This window comes from Callorhinus ursinus, unplaced genomic scaffold (genome assembly GCF_003265705.2).
Source record: "Callorhinus ursinus isolate GAN/ISIS: 27379988/994484 unplaced genomic scaffold, GSC_fseal_2.0 scaffold84, whole genome shotgun sequence".
Lineage (NCBI taxonomy): Eukaryota > Metazoa > Chordata > Mammalia > Carnivora > Otariidae > Callorhinus > Callorhinus ursinus.
In genome coordinates, this window is record NW_027397146.1 from 1,283,784 (window position 1) to 1,301,083 (window position 17,300).

Here is a 17,300-nt window from a genome sequence, read left to right on the forward strand (position 1 = left end):
GTGTGTGTGTGTGTGTGTGTGAGACTGTGTGTGTGTGTGTGTGTGTGAGACTCTGTGTGTGTGTGTGTGTGTGTGTGTGTGTGTGTGTGTAGTTTCTAAACTGCCCCTGAAGGCAGTCTCCAAAGAAGAATGTGCTTTTTGAAATGGCAGTCTCCTCAGTATCAGTGGATAACCTCCAAGGTGACTGCTTTGCGAGGCAGCCCTCACTGGAATGGATATGTTTGATTTTGTACATTTCTTTAGAGTCCACTATATACTGATTAAACAATGAATGTCATGATTTGTTTGTGCTGGCCCATGGCATCCATTCCCAGATCTGATTTGTTTTTGTTTCTTTATATTGAAGCACAAATTATGATCTCATTTAGAAAAAAATTTTGGAAGTGATGACATAGTTTAGCAGGAGACATCTACCCACGAGTTGCAGTCAGGGTCTGTGGTGTCCAAAAAGGTCACTCAGTCCTGAGCTCTTTGGTGTCACTATGCCTTTCTTCAGAAAAGCTTTCTCTATCTTCATAGGACCATTGGCTTAGAATATGTGATTTCTGAAAAATTTTTTCTGGACCTTCAGGCTGCACATCTAACAAATATGCCACTTAAATATGAAAGTACTACATACCTTCCTATTCCATTAACGCATGTGTGTGAAGAGAAGGTATTTAGAATACACCCTCCTCCACTCCTGAAATCTCTGTCACTTGGCTCGTTTTGTGAATCATATTTGGATTGTTGCTTTCATTGTATATTCCTCATTCCACAGAGTTGACTAAAGAACTTGACAAACCCCGACCCAGAGATCTATAGTACTGAAGTTTGAAACATGTAAATTAATAGAAGTTTTGTTACATTATTCTTCAGTTAACTTAGAAGTGTATTAGAAGCTTATTCAACCAGTTATGCTATTCCAGCTAACATGTTGCATGGCCCGGTTAGAAGCATAGAGAGCTTGTCTACTATTTTCTCTTTATTTACAGATAATATGATACAGATCTTTATTTCTCATTCTCTTTCTTTTTTTTAGAAAACAGTTGGCATTTTCAAACTCAGTTTATAATTGTAGGATACCAAAACAGCTGAATAAAATACACATATTAGAGATTTTCATTGAATTGTACTTTAGAGTACTTATATCACAGAAGAAGAATGATCTTATTAAATCTATATTAAAAGAAAGAATGTATGAGTGTGATCCATGGCAGTTTAAGTTTTGTTATAGTGAAGACCAGAAAGCTTCCCAAATTCTTGTGTTAGATATTGCTTAAACCAAACTGGTCATTGAGTGACACTGGTGAATTTTTCCTAGTACATGAGGATTTTGCACAGTGATGGTCTTAGTTGTATTATCCTTGTTTCTTTATGTAGTTTGGTTCAAAGTTTTCACTCTCAAGAGAATCTTTTACCTTTCAGCATTTTAGATAATACACACACATGGACTCATCCGAAGGTAGAGGTGTCTGAGACATGGGGTTGAATGACTAATCTTAAACCATGGACTTGATTACCTGAGATAGGTGTATTTAAAAATAAAGCTATGACTGTTAGGTCTGTACATAAACATTAAATGGGAATGAAGTTATATAGCATTGCTGAAAAAGACTATAGCCGAGGCATGATTTCACACTTTTCCTCATTAAATCCTAAGGCTTCTTAATTTGTAACAACACACAATTTTTTCCAGGCTTTGATTAAAAATTTCATTTTATAAATCATTTACTTTATATTAATGTAGAGACAAAAACCATTTCTAGAGTATCTTCCTGGCTCCAGGAATCCACAATTTCATTAAATATCGATACCTCTGTCTCTTGGGCAACTCTAAACTGATAGCATGGTGGATGGAAAGAACTTTGTCGTTGAAGTCAGATAATCTGGAGATTAAAATTTTGTTCAATCACTCACTAGCTACATGAACTTTAGTTTCTCATCTGTAAATGTGGAAAAAAGTACTACTTAGAGAGTGACTGGAGGTGGGCTATTACAAATGTGGGATTAGTGAAGACCTGCCTTATTAGGTGACATTTGAACAGAGGCCAGAGTGGAGTGAGTCTGTGAGTCATGCAGATAACTGGAGCAAGTATGTTCCAGGCAGAAGCAAAAGCAAGTGAGAAGGCACCAAAGCACAAATGTACTTGATGTGGAAAACGTACGGTAGAGGGGCCGTTGTGATTGGAACCCTGTGAGCAAAAGGAAAAATACTAGGAGGTGATGAGGCCAGAGCAGTAACAAAGGTCCACTTTGTTTAGGGCCATTGTAATGACTGTGCCTTTTCCTCTGAGATGGGAGAAAGCCATTGTGGAGGTTGGAGCAGATGAGGGAAATTATCTGAACTTAAGTTTTTTGGGATCACTCTGGCTCTTGTGTTAAGAATAGGCAGTGGGTCATTTGTTTTGTTTCTTAAATCCCACATATGAGCAAAGGAAAAAAAAAGAGACAAACCAGGAAACAGACTCTAACTCTAGAGAACAAACTGATGGTTCCCAGAGGGGAGGTGGGGGGTGGGGGGCGAAACAGGTGATGGGGACTAAGGAGTGTACTTGTGATGAGCACCAGGTGTTGTATGGAAGTGGTGAATCACTATATTGTACCTGAAACTAATACAACACTGTATGTTAACTATACTGGAACTAAAAAAAGAAAGGAGTAGGTTACGGGGGCAGGCGTGAAAGGTGGAGAGTCCACTTGGAAAGCTATTGCAATAGTCAAGGCAATTAGATGGTGATGGGTTGCATTAAGGTGGACGTGGAAGTCATCAGTGTTCTGTAGGTAAAATAAGTTTTGCTGATGTGGGAGTGTGACAAAAAGATGTGAAGAGTCCAAGGTATGGCATTGTAACACATACAGTCATGGCTAAAATGATGGCTTATTACCATCATCATGTATTAAATTTATATCTGAAATCTGCCATCGTATTTTCCCAATCATTTATTTTCCTTGACAGTGTTTTCCTTTGGAAAAACTTGCTTGTAGTACTAACTTGTAGTTCCGAGAAGCCTGCCCTCCTACTCACTCCACTTCATCACTACCCCCCGACAAAAAAAATTAAAACTGGGAATTTACATGTAGTTGTTCTCTTACAATTCTGAAGCAAATGAAACTTTTCAAACACATATTTCCTTATGGAAAGAATTTCTCAGCATTGAGTTTGTAAGAAACTTTAGGAGGTTTTGAACCCAAGTATATGGTTAGTTCGTGATAACTGTGATGAGTTTTGCTCTGTTCTCCCTGCAAAGCTTACAGTATAGTAGAGAATTACTAGTGATGAGTCTTGTTTGATTCAAAATGCAGTCTGAATTTTGTGCAGAGGCTCTTATCCTTCCCTGTGCCCTATGCAGTTGAACAGTTTTCTAATGCATGTTTAATGTGAATGTCTCTGCCAACAAAAAGATATTTCTTGCCCAGATTATCAGTAAATGTCATAGAGTGGAGTAAATTCCTTTACTTTTTTTTTTTTTTTTTTTTTTTTGCATGACTGAGGCTTGCCATACTAATATCCGTGGGACAACTAATAGGTATTTGCAAACTTGGCTTTTGAGAAACCTCCTTAACTTTTCACTGGTATTTATCCTTGCTTCATTAAGCTTTGAGTGCCTTGATCCTTTCTGCCTTGTGTAATAAGAAGAGCAAATGCCAAAGATTTACACAAATAACGTGATGTTGATAATGTTTTCAGATCTCTGCCCTTTATCTAACTACAGAGCAGGATCGTTGGAATGATTGTTACATTCACTTTTTTTAGTTGATGGTCAATTATAGGGCATTAATTGTCACTATCACGTTCCTTAAAGAACGTAGTTAATTAATAGGAAACTAATTGCCAGTATTTCCATCCAAGGGAATGTACACTCTCAAAAGACTGCTCACTTTGAATTCTTTTATGTGTCAAGGCTATCCTTTATTCTTCTACCAATGAAAGAACTGGTGAGCCATGGCACTTTGTACCTCTTGTTAGGGTCTTGTTGTATACTTGGCATCATCATTTTGTGTCTTGTCTCATCTGCGTTACTGAACTATGTATTCATTAAAATTAGAATTCATGTCAGGATCATCATTTTTAACCCTTCTAAGTACTTAGTAAAAAAAAGAAATTGATAAATTACTTTAAGTAGAATGTCCACAGTGAGGAAACTGGCCCAGTAGCAAGCCAAGTGCTCCTGATACAAATTGGACTTGAGGCAGCCGTGGTGTAGCGGAGGGAGCAATGGACATGGAGTTAGTTGGATGGACTTGGGTATGAATCTTATCTCTGAACTTCTGGCTTCTCATTGATTAGACAAGCCTTAATTTCCTTGTGAACAAAATAGGAGATAATTCTTCCTCTCACAGGGCATTATGTAAACTAGCACAGTGTCTGGCATAGAGCGGTTGTTAATCGTGTGTTAGGCAAATGAATGAATGAGTGGTCTCCACTCACCAAAGGTAACTTGGTTTGGTACCTAAAGTTTATTTTATAACTAAACCAATAAAAGAATTTTTATTGAAAAAGTTAAGTTTAATAAAAAATATATTTCTTTTGGGAAGTAAATTTCTTATTGAGTGACTTTCATTGTCAAAATTTATTGCCTATTAATTTCATAATGTTTTGTTTGCTAAATTAAGGTATTATTTCTGCCCTGAATCAAGTCATGCTTTTTCTTGATTGAGATAGGATCCATCTGCTAATTTAAGCATTGGCTAACTCATAGGCTGGCTTCTACAAATGGGCCATAAAAATATATTTCTGAATTTTGACTGTATATTATTAATATTAATCAGTTAAAAAATGACTTGAATTTTTGGTTCATCACCCAAAACCATTATTCAGCTACAAAGAATACTTTGTTTATTACTTTGTTCCTATCACATTAAAAACTCATTACTTAACTTAATGCCTTATATTCAGTTTATCCTTGTGTCACCTTATTTCAGCTACATGGTACAGCATTATTCATTCATTTAACCAACATTTATTGAGTGCTCACTTGTGCCAAGCTGTGCTCTAGGTGTTGAGGATGTAACAGTGAATAAGACAGCCAAGGTCTGTGTTCTACTGCAATTTACATTTTACTGAGGGAGACAGATAATCAACAGGTAAACATATACTGTAATGTCAGGTAGTGATGCGTGTGCTATGAAAAAAAGCAGGAAGATAATGTCAGGAAACTGGTGCTGTTTAAAAAACTTTTGAGTAGAGAGTTGAATGAATAAGGGAAAGCGTCATTATAAATATCTGGGAAACAATGTTTCACACTGAATGAAGAGCAAGTTTAAGGGCCCCAAGGTGAGTATTTGCTTGTTGTTTTTGGAGATGAACAAGTACTTTGGCTTTTGCTTTGAATAACTTGGGTAGCTGGTAGAAAATGTTAGGTAGAGGAATAACTTGACCTGACTTATGTTTTAAATGAAACACTGTAACTGCTTTGTGAAGAATGGAGTGGGAGATGGGGTGTGGCAAAAATAGTTGCAGGGAGACCAGTTAAGTCTGTTTGTAGTAATCCAATCTAGAGATAATGGTTTAGCCCATGTGGTGAAAAGTGGACCAATTCTGCCTGTATTTTGACTGTTATTACTAACAGAGTTTGCTGATGAACTGGGTTTGGGGTTTAAGAGGAAAAAGACAAGTCAAGGACAAGCACTTGGGTAAATGGTGGTGCCTTTTACTGAAATGCAGAAGACTGAGGGAGGAGCATGTTTTGTGAGGGAAAAGATCCAGGTACAGTGTTTTGAAGATCTTAAAATTGAAATCCTACTAGACATCTAAGTTATCTAGAAGAGTTCAGAGAGAAGTCTGGACCAGAGGTGGGAAGATAGATGGTATTTAATAAGCCAGAGCTGGAAGACACCACCCAGGGAGGCAGTACAGTAAAAGCAGTCTAATGACTAGGCCCTAGCCACTCCGATGCCAAGTAGTCAGAGAGGGGAGAAAGCTCCAGCAAAGAAAACTGTGAAGGTGTAGCCTTTGAAGCAGAAAGATACCCATATTTGTATGGCATCCTGGAAGCCAAGTAAGCAAAATGATTCAAGAAGAAGGAGGGATTCATTCTATCGAATGCTGCGATGTCAGGTAAGATGAGAATTGACCGTTGGGTTTGGCAATGTGGAGGTCACTGGTGACCTTGGCAAAAGTGGAGTGGTTAGGGTAAAAATCTAATTAGCGTGGTTTCAAGGGAGAGTGAGAGCTGAAGAAATGAGAGGCAGCAAGTATAGTTCCTTTCAAAGATTTTTGTTCTGAAGTAGACCAGAGAAGGGCTGGGGGAGAGAGTGTAGGGTCAAAGAAGGTTTTGGATTTGGGGAATTTTGTGTTGTTTTTGTTTTTAAGATGACTGATACTATAGCATCTCTGATCAAGCATTTGCATGCTCTGGGAAAGACCTGGTAGAGAGGGAAAGCTTGACGCTGTGGGGAACAGGGAAATTTCCGGAATGATGTCCTTGACTAGTTGAGAGAGGATGAGAGGCAGTGCACTAGTCTTCGTTGGAAGCTTATTCATTGGAATAGGAGAAAAAGTAGGTTTCTAACCACAGAAACAGATAGGTTGGTACCTTTGATGGCAGGAAGATACTGATGTTTCTTTTACTTTTTCCTTTTAATTGCAATAAGAAATGAGATCCCCAGCTGAATATGAGGAGGATGAAAGGAGGGTTGGAGGTTTGAAGGAGGAAAAGGCAAGTCATGATCACACTGAAGAGCAGACGATTTCCAGACAGATCTGAGTGCCCATTTAAAATAATATATGGTTGTGGGTTTTTCGCCATAGACATGCAGTTGCTTGGGTGAAGGTATAAGGTAGATGAAGAGTTGAAATGAACCAGAGTTGGGATTTTCCCAGGCAGATGTGTCAGAGAGAAAGAGAACATGGCAGTGATTATAATGATCCACCAAGGAATCTGAGCTGGGTAAGGAGGGATGTGACAATTTGCAGGAGATAATGCCCAGTGAAAATGTGATGGGAATGGACTGGAGGTGTCAGTGTGTGGAATAGTTTTTGGGGAGGTGAGGTACTTGTATGAGTGCACTGGAAAGGGACGAGGTAATGGGCATAGAGTGGGGTAATGAACCGGGACTTGTAGAAGTACAGTAAGTAGCCGACGAGAAGCTGACTGCAGGTAAGGAGGTGGAGGAAGTGAGCGGTAGTAGTAGCACGTATAACAAAATGTATTTTCTCTCCTTCTCAAGAATGATATCGTGGGTAAAAAGTTATTAAGTCTTCTGCCTGATCATGAGAGAAACGAAGTCTTTGGAAAGATTGCTCTCAAACTTCCTTTGTCAAACTCAGGTACAGATTGTTTCTTCTCAATGGTAAACTCTTAGATTTTAAGAGACAAGTAACAGTCACTTGGAGGAATAATAAAAATAAAAACACTGGGGCCAGTATAGCGGCTGATTATATATTAATATAATTTCACAAATTATATTTCCAGTATTAAAAAATTTCTCCTCCATTAAATCTTGTTCTTTCTCATGAACCCTGATAATCTCAGCTTTTGTATAATTGCATTAGTGTTATATAAGTAATGTTCTAGCTTGTACTCCACTCTACAGATACAACATAAACAGTATGCAAGTGCTAATGTTCCTGGAGAGAAAATAATATTTTTGTAAAATCTGTTCTAAGTAAGACAATAGTCCTATGAAATAATCCTGCAGAATATGGTAACGTACAATTGTAAACTTGTTTTGTATCTGTTTTTTTTTTCCTTAGTGGGAAAACATATTGATTTTTGCTGTCATCTAAAGAGAGGAAATGTTGAATATGATAACAGACCTACTTATGAATATGTGAAATTCATCCTGACAGTCAAAGATATTTCAAGTGGTAAGCAGTTAAGCTTTTAATCTGATCTAGACGAAGTTAATGCATTACCTAGCCCTTCATTGCTAACACAAACGCCCTTCCACTGTTGGTTCTCTCACATTCTCTGATATCCCTATGAGCACAGGTTTTGGTTATAGACATTAATCAGACTTTTAAAAAAGAATGCCATGATAAAAAAAAAAAGGTAAAGTAGACAATAAGGGTGCAGACATTAATGGATTACCAACAAAAGGACCAAAGGAAATCTCTGATAAAAAGAAAGAGTAAAGTGATTGTTCCAAAGGATCTCATTGTTTTAAAAATGGACCTGATAATACGAAGCACCTTGCTTGTAATTGTCTCTGATCTTTTTCTCTGAGACAAGAATTCGGGATAGATAGCTTAGACTTACCTGACACTAATCGGAAAATACATGATGTTATATTTAAAGTATGTTTAGTTATATTTAATGATCTCATTCCTCAGTTCCTTGTTCATTAAAGTAGCTTTCATTTCTGCTATTGCAGTTATGAATAAATAGAAGGTTTGTGCCAGTAGACACTGCTACTAAATCGGTACCCCAAAATCCTTGGGCCTCTAGCTTTTTTGTTCAGGCTCTTTGAATTTGAGCAGAGTGCAGTGAGACTGTGAAACAGCAGTGAGACTGTGCAGGGCAAGGAAAGGGGATTTTGGGACATGATGAGCACTTGAAACATAAAGATATAATTGCTGTCCAGCACAATGAAGCAGCTTACTTATGCAAGTTGTAATTACTGTTTATCGCTCTGAGGAAGGTGGAAAAGAGAGGGAAATAGGGGAAACTCCTTTGAAAAATGGAATCCTTTTTACAGGAATACCTAACATATGTTATAAAATTCTAATCCTTATTGCATTCCTTCTGTTCTTAAAAAGTATATTAGATATTCAGTTTAAAACATAGTGAAATTTGCAAGGTAGGGTCACATGGTAACATGGTGGATTGAGCTAATAAGAATGACTCTTTCCTTCTATAAAAACCAGGAAGCGATTCTTAAAACATAACAAAAGCAGTTTGATGCATAGCCAAGCTTAAAGAAAAGGGACGTCCATGGGTGCCAGAAATTAAAGGATTAAGTACAAGACTCTCATGGTAACAGGAGGCCTAGGTGGTGTCCTAAGTGGGCTACATAAATCATATGTGGGCTCCATTGGCTGGGGTCTGGAGTTCTAATAGTCATTCAAGGACCAACACATAAAACCTAGAGACTTCAAATGATCGGTAAAATTCTGTCCCCTGGCCTAGGGGAAGAATAAGTTTGCCATCTCCCTCAGAATTTGAATGGAAAAAAAATGTGTCATTTACAAGAAATCAAAACCCAAATCTGTGTTGTGTGGAAACCCAAATCTGTGTTGTGTGGATACAGGGTCCAAATTTACAAATTTTAAGGTTTCAGGAACTATAGGCTGAGAAATGACATGAACACTGATTTGGGGCCATTAAAACATCTAGGGCTTGAACCAGAGGTAAATGGCCCAACAAATATGTAAAAAGATGCTTAAACTCACTAGTAAGCCAAGAATGAAAAATTTAAAAACCAGTGAGATAGCACTGTACACCCATCAGCATGACAGCAATCAGGCAGTGTGAATAATAAGCACATATTGGCGAGGGGGTGAGAACTAATACAGTGTTGAGAGGAATGTAAACTCATGAAACATTCCTGAAACACAGAGTGAACTTAAATTATGTTAATTATCCTGTGACTCAGCAATCCCATCACTGGGTGAAAATATACCAGAGGCGAACTTACAGAGAGATCTGTGTCTAAGGGGACATGTACTATGTACGTCATAGTGTTGTTTGTGGTAGGAGGGAGTTGGAGACAGCCTAGGTATGCATTGTTAGGGAAATGGACAAGTAAAATGTGGGAAATAGACGATATGGAAAACTTTGAAAGCAGTGACCTCTAGGTATACATACTACAACATGGTTAAATCTTAAAACCATATTGTTGACTGTAAAACATAAGAAACAGAATGAAATCTATACTGCAATGCCACCTTTGTAAATGGTAAACACATAGACATAAAACCAGACTACATATTTTACAAGTTTTTATATTAAAGGTGGTAGATGGCAAAGGGTGTCTGTGGGTGGAGAAGAGGCAGAAAGAAAAACAAGAGTGAGGACTTAATCTATGTTCATTATATGCCATGGACTAAGTGTAATTAACTCAGTTCTTTGCCACTGAGGTCTAAAAATATAGCGAGCGAGTGAGTAAATGAGTGAGTAAATAAACAATGAAAATGAGCTCACACAATGGTTGTCTGATATGTTTGTCATGTGTCTTGGAGATTAAGGGTCAGATGCTTTTAAAAAACTTACTTGACTATGTACACACACAAATTACACACGTATTTAATACCCGTGTGGGCTACATAAAAGAGAAGAGCTAACTTTATCTTTTAGAGACTACAACATCCATCCACAGAGTAAGAACACAAGGCTGAATATCACCCTGAAGTCACAACAGTTATTTCTCAGTAATGACTTCTTCACATTTTGGTGGAGACCTGGGTGAGGAGGGTAGCTGGTACAGCAGGATGGCAGGAAAAATCTGTGGCTCAGAATTCTGAAAATTGTCAGTGGACTAACAGCCCACTGACGTGGCAGATGTTCATCTTGTATAGCCAGCCTGCTTTTCTATTTGACTGTCACATGTGTGTCTCTGTCTCCCTTAGAGCCTTTGGTGCTCTTCAGCAGCTTCTTCCCAAGCCACTCCTATGCTGAATCGTCTCCTACATACCTTCCTCTGGAGGATCGATTTTATCTGGTGGGGTCCATTTGTCTCCTCAGGGCTCAGACCCTACGAGTGAGTATGTTGTGTGTGCGCCTTCCCTACTGTGGCATTGTGGGCTTCCTATGAAAGGCCATGTGCCCTTTGGTCCCTCGGCTACTGGACAGCATTGCTGAGGAGCCCGATGTGTGCAAGGGGTTGTGCTAAGCAAGATGTGTGAATGAGGAAAGATCAGCCCCTGTGCTTCAGAAGGTGAGCATGTCAGTGGAGAGTTCAACACACCCAAAAGAGATGTACAGTTATTTACAAGTGGTTTTGTTGTGATATGAAAGAGGTGTACGGGGGCTGGGGGTGGGATATATTTAGAGAAGTGACCATTTGGGGAGGTGGATAAAGGAAGGTTTCTGTCACGAGGTGAGTTTTGAGGCAGCTCTCCCCAGTGCCTACCACCACTGTTCACCTAGTAGTCTACTAATATAGCACTCCCAGGTTCTATCTCTAAAAAGAAAAATCAGACTTTAGAATTCATTGGGTAGATTCAAGTTCAATGAATTTATTCACCAAGTAACGTACTAAGTAAGCACCTATGATGTGCCAGGTGCTCTGCTAGGTTCTGGAGTAATATTAGGGGAAATAAACAATAGACAATATTGAAAAGTGCCACGGGGATGATAAAACAATCATATACTAATGACTGGTGGGAATAGGAAGTTCAGACAGAGTGGTCATGGAAGGTCTTTCTCTGCTGACCTCTCTTTTGAACCGAGACCCGCAATGATGATGTCAACCCAGCAAAAAAGGAAGGCAATCTCGCTAGAGGGCTCAGCAGCTGTAAAAGTCCTGAGGCAGTAATGAGCTTGGAGAGTTCCAAGGAACAAATACCGTTACGTGACGAGAAGAAGGGGAAAGAGGGAAGGAGTAGTAGAAAATAAGAGGTAGACAGAGGCCAGGTTCTGGAGTACTTTGAGAACCATGATCATGAGTTTGAGTTTTACTCAAGTGGAGTGGAAAGCAGGATGACATGATCTGATTTCATTGTTGTTGTTTTTTAAAAGATTAGGCTGGCTGCTGGGTGGGACATGGAATCTGGGGGAAAAAGAGTGGAGGCAAGAGGGGTGCTAGCAGGGCTGATGGGGCCCTGGCTAGGACTAGAGGTACAACAATTTGGGTTATCCCTGGGAAGACGGGGCACAAAGTCCTTGCTGATGTGATGAAAGTGGGTGGGAGAAGTGAGAAAAACGACTCCTAGCTTTTAGGCCTGAGCAGCTCAGTGAACGGAAGTGCCACTAACTGACTTGAGCCAGACAGGGCCACTATGGATCGGGCAATGTGGGAGTGGGGGGGGGGGCGCGAATCAAGAGCCATGTTAACATTATGATAAATTGTGACATACAACACATCCAACTGCCTTGCGAGAAAGGCCTCTGGATCCAGACCAGTTGCAGGACCTCATCCAAGTCACTTATGTCTTGTAGCTTCAGTTTCTTTTTGTATAAATGCTGAGACTAGAACCTCCTTTTAGGGTTGTTGTGAAGAGTGAATAAGATGGCACCTCATGCATGGTAAGCACTTGGGAAAGAGGTGGCAGAGAGGAAAAGTAAACAATCATCATTCTCATTATTATTGTGATCATTAGGATCCAGAGAGGGCAAAAGACCTGCTTTACTTTTCCTCTCTGGTTTAGAATGCCGACTTTAACTGACTACATTTCGGAAACTGTGAAGGACCCCTTTACATTCAGTTGTAGAGCAGTGATGTACGTCATCATTTTTCCAGATTTAAGGCCGTGAGAAAAGTGGCAGAGAGAAAAGCAATTGAAGGAAATTGCTTGGTCTGATTGCCCCAATCATTATGCCTCTCTGGCAGCTCTCTGAGATTTGAGCTCTCATATTTGCCACGAGAAGGCAGACATCCCATTTTGGGGGTCCTCCGAAAGCTACTCCCTCCTCCAAGAAAAAAAAATCTCATTTGGCACCCTTCTCTCCCCCTCATCCCCCTCATGGCACAAGGATCCCTATTTGTGATCTATTGCAATTTTCCTCTGGGTTTCTAGGATATTTGTTCCATATTAGTGGTCATTTTGGAGAACAAATCTTGTGAGAACAGAGGGCTTTTTTTTTTTTTTTTAAAGATTTTATTTACTTATCGGACAGAGAGAGAAAGAGCACAAGCAGGGGGCGCAGCAGGCGGAGGGAGGGGGAGAAGCAGACTCCCCGCTGAGCAGGGACCCCGATGCGGGGCTCGATCCCAGGACCCCTGGCATCATGACCTGAGCCAAAGACGGACGCTTAACGACTGAGCTACCCAGGCGCCCCTACTGTCCTAACAGAGGGCTTTTTGAAGGAAGATTTTTTTTTTCACAGTGTGACTGGAGCACAGTGGACAAAGCAGGGAACTCAGAGTACAACTGGGAGATGGATCTACTTTGATCTTGAATCTACTAGCTGTGCATCTTGGGCCAGATCATTACATGTCTATAATCCTCACTGTTCACATCTGTAAAATCAAGTGCCTTTCCCACATTGCTCTGCAGATTAGCTGTGATACTGGATATGAGATTGCTTCCAAATTTACTACATGCTATACAAATGTGTTGGGTATTTTTACTATATAAGTACATTTTAAGTATCTAAAATGCCAGTTTTTCTGCAGGAAGTTTTCACTGTAAAGAAACCTGGGGAAGAGGTTCTGCTGATACAAGACTCAGATGATGAGGAGCGTGTATCTCCTGAACGCAGGTGAGAGGCTCATGCTGAAGTAAATGATGGAGACCTAGGGCACACTTTCACTAAAAAAACAGAAACGAGAGAAATAATATCTACACATATTTTCCCTTTAAAATGAAAAAACAGACAATTGAATCCAGAAGAGCAGTCTACTAGGCTGAATTCCTTTGCCCAGCTAATAAAAATCTTACTTCTCCAGGTAAATATAAATACAAATGATTGGCTTTTTATTTTTTTAAAAAAGCACTTTCAATTTAAGACAATGCATTTAAAAGTAGCACGTGATTACTTCTTTTTCTTGAAATACTTTTAAGTGGTAGAACAGCAAGTAGGCATTGTGGCAAACTATTAGGTGTCCCCCTTTTTGTGAATATAATCTGTTTCTTAACATTTGTTAACCAAGTTTCAGAAAATGGACGCAGTGTTCCATGGTTCTTGAGAGAAAAGAAACATAAAAATGCATTCCTAACCCACAGGAAAATGCCAGTTGACCAGATATCACTAAAACCCCTTCTTACACTATTTAACAATCCACCAAGGATTTCTACAAAACAGAAATTGTTTGTGGTACTACCTAGTTATTTAATACTTGATAAACTCATTGGTGGGTATGTCTGTATGTAGAAAACCATAATACTTGACACTGTGCAGTGTAGAGTATCGAGTGTGGATTACATTTTCTTCTGCATCACAGTGTATATGTACATGTAAATAAATAGCAAAATAATATATTAAAGATGTGCACCACATGCCAATAATACTTAGCAAAATAAAATAAACAAGATAACTTCTCAAGAGGTTTCTTATGATTAAAGACATGTTTGTGTGAGGTCTGGTGGTGAGAGGAGGGAGCTGGAGGCTGTGGTCACTGTTGCTATTTGGTGGTGGGGGGTGGTAAGGAAGAAAGAGCTGGTGAAGAAATGAATTAAACAGGAAATGTCTGATGTTCATCTGTGTCTGGATCTATGCAACGGGGGGAGCATCTTCCCTTCCTGGCAGGAGAGTTCAGAGGTGTTTGGCTGTGAACCTTTGTCTGAAGCTACACACAGGGCAATGGGATGGAAAGCAGAGCTCCCTCCCCATGGCAGTCTGTTTGCATTCCATGGGCTTGGTGTCCTACAACTCTCGCTAACATGAGACTGCATTTGTAATTGTGTGAATGTGACAAGTCTGCTCATGCCAGGATCACACTCACTTGCACCAGCGAAACTTTATTTTTTTTTTGGAATCTCCAATTTCTTGTGAATATTCAGCATTGTATTTGTAGTTTGTAGGTGTTGGGGACAGGACGAGTGCATGGCTAAGCTTAAGGCCAAGCACATTCAACTCTCTCCATGTGCGTTATCCCTCCTGGTTTTTCTTGTAGTGCATGTGCTTATTTAGGGTTTTTAAACGTGACCATTTCCTTCATTAGTTTCTCTACTTTATTAGAAGACCTTTTACTGAATAATCTGGGGAAAGGGATATTTATAAAACATAACATGTTTAAACAACATGAGGGGCGCCTATGTGGCTTAGTTGTTAAGCGTCTGTCTTTGGCTCAGGTCATGATCCCGGGGTCCTGGGATCGAGCCCCGCATCGGGCTCCCTGCTCCGCGGGAAGCCTGCTTCTCCGCCTCCCACTCCCCCTGCTTGTGTTCCCTCTCTCGCTGTGTCTCTCTCTGTCAAATAAATAAAATCTTTAAAAAACAAAAACCAAAAACCAAAAACACATGTTTAAACAACATGAACTCAAGACCCTCTCCTATCAGGAGAATATCTGAGATACAATAGCAGCGAACCACATGGGTAATCAATTTGTTATCCATCAAAAGATCATTGTAGCAAATATCGGATAGTGAGAGTTCAGAGAGTGAGGAAACCTGTGTTTTACTTTTAAGTAGAGTTTAATTGGATGAAAAATATTCTGTTGCAGAAGCAAGCCAGCTACTGCATCTATGCCACTGATCTACATAGAATATAAAAGAAGTGTTTTCTTAAGGCTTAAGACCGCTTCTTATATTGTAAGAAATTATCACTCCAGTGTAGATGAATGCACTATAGTTTTGTATGTTCTGTACTTCCATAAAATGTTACTAAAGTTTCTTCAAAAATTATGCGATGGATTATTTATCATGTAGACAGTAAGATGGAAAAATGACAGTTAGGACAGAGCTGAAGGATCTGATGAAGAAATTCTGTTTAATTCCAGCCCCTCTGTCCTTTTCATATCCCTCCCCTCTCCTCCAACACCATGGTCTCCGCTCTGCTCTGCTCTCAGCCACCTCAGCTCTCACATGATGGATTGTTGGTAGACCTGGCTCGTCCACTGTATTGAGGTCTGTAAGGGAGGACCTGTCAGCCTTGTCCCTGTCTGGCACAGAGCCTCACACTGAGTAAGCAGAAAACAAACATCTACTCAGGGACCGACTGATTGATTGAGCCTATATCAAAATCGTAATCCATTCCATGCCATGAGACCTCTCAAACATAATGCAGTATTGTTATAAATCGGTGCAAACTAGTATTGCCTTATTTTTGTCATAGACTCGTGCCTTGTCCTCAGGGTATTTTTAAATAATAAGAAGGAGAAGAGATTGCGGCATGTCAGGGTCATAGTTTGCAGTCGTTGGTAATCTGGCTCCCATTTTATAGACTGAGGGATGGTTAGAAAAGTAATCAGGCACAGAAGTCATAGGGACCCTAGGGACCAAAGTTCTTCCGGAAGTTTTCTTGGTAATTCTACACGTTCTTTGAAAAGTAAGACGCATTTTGCTAAGAGGCTTGAAAGCTTTGTCTGTGCTTACGAAAGAAACACAAAGAGGGGAATTTGAGATGTTTAGAAGAAAGGATCTGTTTCCATAGAGGATATCTTGTCCTTGCATGTTTCAGATTTGAGGCTAAAGAACTTTTCATTTCAGGAGAGGGACTCAAGGGTTGGGTTATTTTCCATTAAAGCTACAGATGCACTGGAGTGGAAGGTCTTGTTTGCTTGGACCACTGAAGATAGAAAGAAGTAAGGGCTACTTGAAAGTCAGTGAGGGGAAGACCAAAACTGGAATACTGTGTAGCCCTCTCCTATGTGTCTCCTGCTAGAGTCGGAAGGATATACCTAGCTACTCGTTCAGTTGGGCCAGTGGTACGTAGAGGTAAGGCCCAAATTCCCACTGTAGCGTCATCTCAGTACAGATGCATTCTGTACTTTATCCTTCACATTAGGATTTCATGCTCCTTAACTTAGTTATAAACAAATCTATAAAGTAGATTTTAGACCTGTTGGAATATAGTCCACAGAGGATATGTGATTTGCCCAAACTCACACAGTTGGTTCCACAGTAGAGCTGGAATTGGGACCCAGATTTTCCTGGGCTTATTCCTGTCAGGACATGAATTTCAGGAGCTGTGGCTAGTATGGGATTCCAAGGAGAAAACTCAAGGAGTCTTTAGGAAGTCCTTGTTTGGGGATGTTATTGAAAGAAATTTTTTTTTCCTTTAATTTCACCTTAAATGTAGAGGAGAGAACAATTAATAGAGAGGAGACTGTGATGACTAACCCTAACACTGTTGATGAGGACAGCATCTTCTCATCCTCAGGTAGAGTAAAGAACACAGGAAAATCAAATGGCAAGCGTTTCCAAGGGTTCTAGCAGCTCTTATATTTGCTTGCAGTCTTCAAAAACTGCTGCAGTGCTGGAATTGGTCCCTGAGGAGACTCCACCTGTCAGCAGCTGCACCAAAAAGAATGTTCCTGCCTAATTCCCCTTTCACCTTGTGTCGGTGAGGAGTTACGTTGTACAAAGGTGGGAAGAGAATTTTATAAAGATGTATGATGATTCTAATTAGCACACTTTTTTAAAAAGATTTTATTTATTTCTTTGAGAGAGAGAGAATGAGAGCTAGAGAGGCACGAGAGGGAAGAGGGTCAGAGGGAGAAGCAGACTCCCCGCTGAGCAGGGAGCCCGACGTGGGACTCGATCCTGGGACTCCAGGATCATGACCTGAGCTGAAGGCAGTCGCCTAACCAACTGAGCCGCCCCGGCGCCCTAA

General features: G+C 40.0%; 1 protein-coding gene across 2 annotated transcripts in view; it reads left to right on the forward strand.

Moving 5' to 3' along the window:
• PASD1 (PAS domain containing repressor 1) overlaps positions 1–17,300 on the forward strand; it is a 191,345-nt gene that overhangs the window by 142,889 nt on the left and 31,156 nt on the right. For both annotated transcript variants that reach the window (XM_073887869.1, XM_073887870.1), the window contains 4 exons: positions 7,153–7,252; positions 7,679–7,792; positions 10,493–10,623; positions 13,201–13,286. In XM_073887869.1, coding sequence (XP_073743970.1) covers positions 7,153–7,252; positions 7,679–7,792; positions 10,493–10,623; positions 13,201–13,286 — 431 coding nt within the window. The remainder of the gene's footprint in view (positions 1–7,152; positions 7,253–7,678; positions 7,793–10,492; positions 10,624–13,200; positions 13,287–17,300) is intronic.